This window comes from Convolutriloba macropyga, chromosome 10 (assembly GCF_964194025.1).
Source record: "Convolutriloba macropyga chromosome 10, txConMacr16.3, whole genome shotgun sequence".
Classification (NCBI taxonomy): Eukaryota; Metazoa; Xenacoelomorpha; order Acoela; family Convolutidae; genus Convolutriloba; species Convolutriloba macropyga.
In genome coordinates this window covers 52,825,423-52,834,018 of record NC_134477.1, presented here as the reverse complement: position 1 = coordinate 52,834,018, position 8,596 = coordinate 52,825,423, and the positions used below count along the sequence as shown (strand labels likewise).

The 8,596-nt window shown below is 33.3% G+C and overlaps 1 protein-coding gene across 1 annotated transcript in view; it reads left to right on the top strand.

The window, feature by feature from the left end:
* LOC142348071 (inter-alpha-trypsin inhibitor heavy chain H3-like) overlaps window positions 1-8,596 on the top strand; it is a 51,661-nt gene that overhangs the window by 27,714 nt on the left and 15,351 nt on the right. The window contains exon 5 of the mRNA XM_075399237.1: window positions 1-62. Within this exon, the coding sequence (XP_075255352.1) occupies window positions 1-62 (62 nt within the window). The remainder of the gene's footprint in view (window positions 63-8,596) is intronic.

Genomic DNA, 8,596 nt, shown 5'->3' with positions numbered 1-8,596 from the left:
TACCCGGAGGAATTTGATAGGGAGACAATTCAACAGCAGGAACTTATATCACCTATCGAGAGGTAACTATTAGTCTCATAATTAATTATCACATTTTTTCCGTACTTTTTCTTAGGTTTTTTCTTAGGATTTTGAGTTGAAATTGAGAAGATTTCAGCTCATTTCTTAAACATTTTTTTCTCGACTAGGGTCACATCCAGGAATATAGTTTAATTTTAGTATAGATTGTTGTTCAAGGTAGTTCGGTTTGGTTTAAGCTGCTTGATTATTTCTACGCTTTCGCATCGAAAAGGCTTAAGTATTGAACACTTAAACTGGAATAACTATTTTTAGATAGCTACTTTATCAATTGATCATTTTCAATTTATCATCACAGGCCCACAAATTTCGGAGCAAGGGCAAAAGTCATCTTTCAGAACGATAACCCTTTCTTCACGACTGCTTATGGTTTATATTTGCAGCAAGATTCCCGTAAAGCGACACCTCTTAAGCGCAAATACTAAACAAATCCAAGAGGGAATTTTTCAGGAAATTATAACTAAGTTGAAATCATAGCCTATTGGGCGAACTTGACACATTAGAAAAAAGTTCTATTATTACTTACTTAACAACCTCATTTAAATCAGTAGTGATGATCCCGTTTAAATATCATCTAGAAAGGGGTCAAAAAGGGGTCAAATAGGTGCAAAAGCTGACTGGAGTTTATGTCAGTTCAATTATATAAGAAACAATAAGTTTTATCTGGTGGCATCTCAGATGGCAGAAGTTCCACATAGCCAAAAATGTGTATCAGATAGTAGAAATTACACTTTCGAGCGACTGATGAAATTGACTCAAATTAGAAACTCAATTGCTGGCGTTAATTTGTCCGGTTGTGATAGGTGGCCGCCGTATTGGCCGACAGGGCGTTTAGCCGACAACCAAAAATTGAGAATTTTAACCGACAATTTAAGTAAAATGAGCAATAAAACTTATTCTAAAGCTGTGATTGGCCAATTTAAAACACTTTTTCTTAAGAGGGACAAATATACCGCAGTTTTTTCGTCAACTAGTGTTACGAACGTCTATCCGTGGTCGGACCGTATTTTACCGCATCTGGCCATGCCTCGCGGGCCATGGCCATGCCTCAGCGGCCCGTGGGACTTGATATGAATCTATCACAACCGAACTACTGATTTATGGACCAATTATGGACCTTTATACCAATTATGATAAAACTGTCGGCTAAATTTCTCATTTTTTCCTTGTCGGCTAAACGCCCTGTCGGCCAATTTTCCTAGCACCGTTGTGATAGTTTCATATTAAGTGTCCCACGGGTCGCTGACGGCTGGACAAATGAACTATAATTACTGTTACGTTTCTTTATAATTAATGGAGCGTGATTTTAATTTGTTTTTGTCTGATTGACCAATCACAATTGAGTATCACGAAGTAATTGCAAAAACCAACCTATCATATTACTTCTATGAACTTTAAGCATTTTCGGCTAAGTGAACCCTCAGCTATCTGAGTGCAAAACGTTTTGTTTACAAAATGTCATCGGTGAAATGCCAATCAAATGAGTTATAAGCTGTTTTGTGGTCAAATGGTGTCTTTATGGTACGATATCTAGACTCCAAAATGAGGTTGAAGTAATTTTGAAACAAATAAACAATAGCGCAAAAGTTGCTCCTCCTATGAGAGTGAACAAAATGGATAACGAACTCTAATTCCAAGTTTCAGTCAGGGATTAAGTCGAAAACTTGGATCGAATTTCGACTAAAATGATGTATGAAAGGTCAACTGCCATGTTAGTTTTTGAAGTGTTAAACCAAAGAATTGTTCCCTACATTTATCGGGAAAAATATTTTTATAACTGACAAAATAAGCTCCGGGTTGAAATTTGTTGGTTGGAATTTGGTATGAAGGAAATGAACACGTTGATTGGATTGTGAAATACTAAAAAACTTTAAAAATTTTTTACTTCAATTACTTTGGCGCAATAAAGGAAACTTCTAACTTAAGCTATCTTTGGAAAGACACAATAACTCTGACAGAAGTAGTATAGGCTAAGCAAAGGTGGGGGGGGGGGGGGGGGGGGGAGGTAAAAGGATGTACCTGTGTATTAACATTAGGTATAGCCCTTTTCCATCCAATTACCCAAAGATGCACCTAAAAAGGGAGAGAGAAAAATAGACCTGTCATTTTATCATATTTACCCAGGGGTATTAATACAAATTACCAAGGGAATTGTATCCAGTTGGTATTTCCGCTCTAATGCACTTCAGATAATCTTAACTACTTAATAAATTCCATCTGCAGAACTTTTACTTTGAAACACTTCATTTACGCATAACTTTTACAATTATCAATAATTTTTTAAATTTTCGATTATTAATGAAGTTTTGTTTTCAATAATTTCAAAGTATCGGAAGTTTTTCACAAAAAATTCTAGAAATTTCTTTTTTGAAAATTACATTTTTTTTTTCAATTTTTTTTACTCCTCATGATGTGAAAGCATACAAGAAAACGGTTTTTTTGGCAGTTTCATTTGGTAGTTTCTGTTTTTGTTTTCTCGGTAGTTTCGGTTTCAAAAACCCTAAGCCGTAAACAAATTTTTCAGATAATATTATTCTTGGAATCGATTCAAATTTTTTTAACGCACGATTTCAATGAAAAATACTAAAGCACAGAAAACCATCACCAAAATTGTTTTGTTTTTTCGCAGTTCCAGATTGTGAGACTTCAAACTAAATAAAAATTGATGAAGAATACAAAGTAATTGCTTTTTTTCAGTTTTTCCAGAAAAATGTTTTCTCAATTTATCCAACTCTTACCAAAAAACACAAATCTAACAAAAAATAACCAATTCTTGCAAAAAGTACTCAACTATTGCCAAAAACACTCAATGCATCTCAAAAAATAACTAACTAAAGCCCAGAATCAACCAATTTTTGCCAGAAATACCCAATTTGAACTCAAAAATACCCAAACCATACCAACAAAAAATACCCTATATAAGCCCAAAAATAACCAATTCTGGCCCAAAATACCCAATTGCAACTCAAAAATACCCAGTTTTAGCCCACAATAACACAATTTTTACCAAAACTTTGATATTTTGAGCAAAAAATAATCTCTTGCCAAAAAAACCTAATTTTTGGCAGAAATTACACACTTTTGGCAAAAATTACACAACTCTTGTCAAAAATACTTAATTTTTTTTAAAAAAAACCCAATGCCTACCAGAAAAACAAATTCTTACCAAAAAAATAACAATTCTTGACACAAAGTACCTAATTCATGCAAAAAATATCCAATTTTTGCCAAAAATACCATTTTGCAGGAATACGCATTTATTGCCAAAAATACCCAATTTTTGTCAGAACATGCCCAATTCTTGAGAAAAACACTCCTGTATTGCCACAAATACCCAATTCTTGCCAAAAAGACCTAATTCTAGACCAAAAACGTCCGTTTCTATACAAGAATTAAACAATTCTCATCAGCAAAAAATACCCAATTTTTACCAAAACCTACTCCATTTTGTTAATAATACCCATTCCTGCTGAAAAGAACGCAGTTCTAGCGATAACTGCCGAATATTCACCACACGAAAAACACAAAAATCTTGCCACGACATACCCAAATCTACCCATTTTTTTTAGAATTTTCAAAAAATACCCAAATTTTACACAAATAACAGCATTATATCATTTCTTTATCTAAAATATATCAAAAATTGGACGACCTTGCCATCATCTGAATTTATCTAAATTCTTTCTGACTATTATTTCGTGACCTTAAAACGTCAAAACTTTGAATCGTCTTTTGTGAAGACAAATCTTCTCAGGTGATTGATACGGGCTTAATGAGCAAAAATTCGTCACGAATTATCCAAAGTTAGTTATTAAATGTATCAGTTTAATCAAAGTAATTTAACAATTACGTCCTACAATCTTCACAATTACGAACAATTAGTTGTTCTCATCCTTGTAGGAGGGCCACTGACCTTTTGGAGCAAATTTTAGTCCAGTTACGTTGTTTGATTGCCACATTTACGAGTACCTAGGTATTGTATGGGGCCGCTGAACTCATTTGAACAAAAAAAATCCAGATTACTTACGATATGATTATTTTTACTTCATTAGAGCATACACAGCTCACGTGATTGAAGTCCTACTAATAATGATGTAACAATTACGTCTCTATTGCGTCATAATGTTGTCATTTTTATTATATTGTACATACAAAAGTCCAACTCATTATGCTTCTTTTCTGCCTCTTCAACAACTCAACTATAGGTGGCTTTTTCATACTTCTCTTGAGAAATTTTCATTCTCCTTTTGTTACAAACCTAAGTTGTCAACTATAAATCTTTCAGTGCAGATTTTTCATCTCCAGGACATGTTCCTATTTCCGATTCCAGGTAATTCAATCCCGTTATAAAAAAAAGAACAGACGGGAAAAAACAAATAAATGGCTATTTTAATCATCGTACTCATTCGCAAACTGCATATTAACTTTCAAAGAGAAAGATTTTGCAATATCTTTAACGTTAGTTTATTTCAACCGTCTTCACACAAAAAATATTGGAATAATGAATATCAAATCTGTGAAATTGAACGAAAACCTCAAAACCCACTTTTATACCCCGATTTCAATTATAATGTAGCCATCATAAAAAAGAGGAAAACGTGCTTCGGCGGGTAACTGATCCTCCATTCTCAACTCCCAGAAAACTCTGTCTATGTGTCAGACAACATGGAACTAAGCAGATCAGTCCGGGCTCATTACTGCGATTATGAGTAGTCTTATAGACCAATGTATGAAAATCAACTGAGAGTTTGTGAGGAGGAGAGGCAACCTAAATTCCTGTTGTGTGTGTTTGACAAGTATGACAATTTGCCGGAGCAGAAACCTGATCGGGATTGTAACGAGTGGGGAAATGGGTCACTGACAGAGAGTATTATTGCAAATTGCAGGTGTGGAAGAAGAGAACGCACTTCGCCTCAAGCTTAAGAACAAAAAAGTTGACAGAGAACTCCCCTTTTCCTGTTTTTCTACAGAAACTGGACAAGATACAATGAAAAAAATACAGGGAGCATCGACTGTTAAAAATACTTCACTCAAGTCCGCCAGAATCATCCTTAGTTACAGTAGTCATTAATATGCAGATCATATTTTCTCTAATGAGGCAAATGAAAAATTATCTGAAAAAACTTCCCTCAAATCTGAGCGACAGGCGTATTGTCCACAAAAGACTGTCAAGAGAAGACTTCCTGCTGTCAATAACCCTGAGAGCGTGGAACTAAAAAACCCGGAGGTCATGAAGACGAAGACAAGATATGTCCTCCATCGCTCAAACTGAGACGAGCTTCTGAGTTATATAGTAACAAAAACTAGCAGGCTTAGAAGTTATTCCTCTGAGTGATTATTTGTTTATTGTTCCTGTATAATTTCAGATCTAAAGCTAGTATTTTCTGAGATGAATAATTGACTGGTTATTTTGTAATATTCTGTTTTTACACTAAGAGAAAGCTGAATTTCATGTATGTTTTTGAATTGATACATTAATAGTAACATAGTTATTATGCTATATTTAATATGCTATTTGCGAATGAGTAGGTTGATTATAATAGCCATTTACTTGTTTTTTTTCTGGTTGGTTTTCATATTCTATAACAGACGTGACTTACCTGGAATGGGAACTAGGAAGATGTCCTGGAGATGAAGAATGTTCACTGAAAGGTTTATAATTGACAACTTAGGTTTGTAATAAGAGGACAATGAACTTGTCTTAAAAGAAGAATGAAAAAACTCTCTATCGTTAAGCTGTTGAAAAGAAGGAAAAGAAGCGCGTGAGCTCAGCATGCTTTGATAAAATAAAAATAATCACAACGTTAGTATTATGGATTATTTTTTGTTCACATGAGTTCAGCGACCCCATAAAATACCTAGGTATTCGTAATTGTTGCTATCAAACAACGTATCTGGACTAAATTTTGCTCCAAAGAAGTCAGTGGCCCTCCTCCTCCTACAAGGATGAGAACAACTGATTGTTCGTAATTGTGAAGATTGTAGGACGTAATTGTTAAATTACTTTGATTAAACTGATACGTTTAATGACTATCTTTGGACAATAGTGAATAATTCGTGACGAAATTGCGCTCATTAAGCCCGTATCTATCACTTAAGAAGATTCGTCTTCACAAAAGACGATTTAAAATTTTGACGTTTTAAGGTCACTAAATAATAGTCAGAAAGAATTTAGATAAAAGCAGATGACGGCAAGATTGTCCAGTTTTTGATATATTTTAGATAAAGAAATGATTTAATGCTGTTATTTTGCGCAAAATTTGAGTTTTTTTTGAAAATTCTAAAAAAAAGTAGATTTGGGTATGTCGTGGCAAAATTATTGTGTTTTCGTGTGGTGAATATTGGCAGATATCGCTAGAACTGCGTTCCTTTCAGCAGGATTGGGTATTATTAACAAAATGGAGTAGGTTTGGTAAAAATTGGGTATTTCTTGCTGATGCGAATTGTTTAATTCTTGTATAGAAACGGACGTTTTTGGTCTAGAATTAGTTCTTTTTGGCAAGAATTGGGTATTTTTGGCAATACAGGAGTGTTTTTCTCAAGAATTGAGCATTTTCTGTCAAGAATTGAGTATTTTTGGCAATAAATTGGCAATAAATGCGTATGTCTGCAAAAGGGTATTTTTGGCAGGAATTGTTTTTTTTGTAAGAATTATTTTTTTTGGTATGAATTGGGTATTTTTTTGAAGAATTTTGTATTTTTGACAAGAGTTGTATATTTGTTTACAAAACAATGGCTAATTTCTGCCAAGAATTGGTTTTTTGACAACAATTGGGTATGTTTTGACAAGAATTGGGTGTTTTTATGCCAGGAATTGGGTATTTTGTGGCAATATTTGGATATTTTTTGGTCAAAATATCAAAGTTTTTGGTAAAAGTTGTGTCATTGTGGGCTAAAACTGGGTATTTTTGAGGTTCATTTGGCTATTTTGGCCCAGAATTGGTTATTTTTGGGCTTCTTTTGGGTGTTTTTTTGGTATGGATTGTGTATTTGTGAGTTGAAATTGGGTATTTCTGGCAAGAATTGGTTGATTCTGGGCTTTAATTAGTTATTTTTTGAGATGCATTGAGTGTATTTGGCAGTAGTTGAGTACTTTTTGGGATAATTGGTTATTTTTTTATTAGATTAGTGTTTTTTGGTAAGAGTTGGGTAAGTTGAGAAAAATTTCTTTTGAATAACTTGGAAAAAAGCAATTACTTGGTATTCTTCTTCAAAACTTATTTTGTCGTCTTTGTATATTACGTTAAAAAACCATATACAGTCGTTTTGGTTTTTACGGCTTCAACAAACTTTTTTGTTTTCAGGTTTCAGGAACCAAATTTTCAGAAAATATAAACTTGTCCCCTTTTCACGACTTATAAACTATGTCCATTGGCTTCCGCGTTGAAAATTACACTATGAAGAAGTAATGTAAAATGCAATTTGAAAAAAATAGTTTGAAGTTTCAGGTTCCAGAAGATCAAATTTTGGGAAAACCAAAAAGTGTAATTTCTCAGGGGGAACAATCACCATCAGGTGCTTTGTATATATATATATATATATATATATATATATATATATATATATATATAAACAAACTAAAGACAGTTAATACTGCACATCCATTCTCGGAGAACTTATTTTGTAGTTCGAGGCTAAAAAAACCAAAACTTTATTCTATCATTGAACTTGAAATTACCATTATTGAATACCACTTCGAAAAATACCCTATCAAGTTGTACTATAACATACATTTTCAAATGAAAAAATTTCATTTTGAGGTTTCAGAATCTGAAACTACGAAGAACCCAAAAAAATTTCACAGATGGTTTTCTGTGCTTTAGTATTTTTCATTAAAATCGTGCGTTAAAAAATTTGAATGGGTTATTGGAACAAATTTTTCTGAAAAATTTATTTACGGTTTAAGGTCTTTGAAACTGAAACTACCGAGAAAAAAACAGAAACTACCAAATGAAACTGCCAAAAAGTGGTTTCTTGCATGCTTTCACATCATCAGGAGTAAAAAAAAATTTTCAAAAAATTTTACAAACTTTTCATGAATTTTTTGTGAAAAACTTCCGATACTTTGAAATTATTGAAAACAAAGGTGTTTTCTATTGTTCTTGCTCTCTGTTTAGGTGCATCTTTGGGTAATTGGATAAAAGAAGGCTATACCTAATGTTAATACACAGGCACATCCCTTTACCCCCCCCTTGCTAGCTTATGCTACTGACAGAAAAAAAAACTTTGTTGCTCTGACAGAAAATAGCCAAACTAAGTTAAAAACTGGACACTTCAATTGAACAGTAGATACTGATCGTGATGATTATTGACACTTTTAAAATTGTCTCCCCTGAACAGACTAATAACTGTTCTTATTTTTGCTCAAAATGAAGAGCTCCTTTAAAACTATAAATAAGAAAAGTCTTCAAGTTTTCACGTTGTTTTCCACTAGTCGCTACCATTCCCTAAAATTATCATTTTGGATTTTAATTTCCTAATTGATTTGCTTTGTCGAGTAGACCCTCATTTGTTGCTA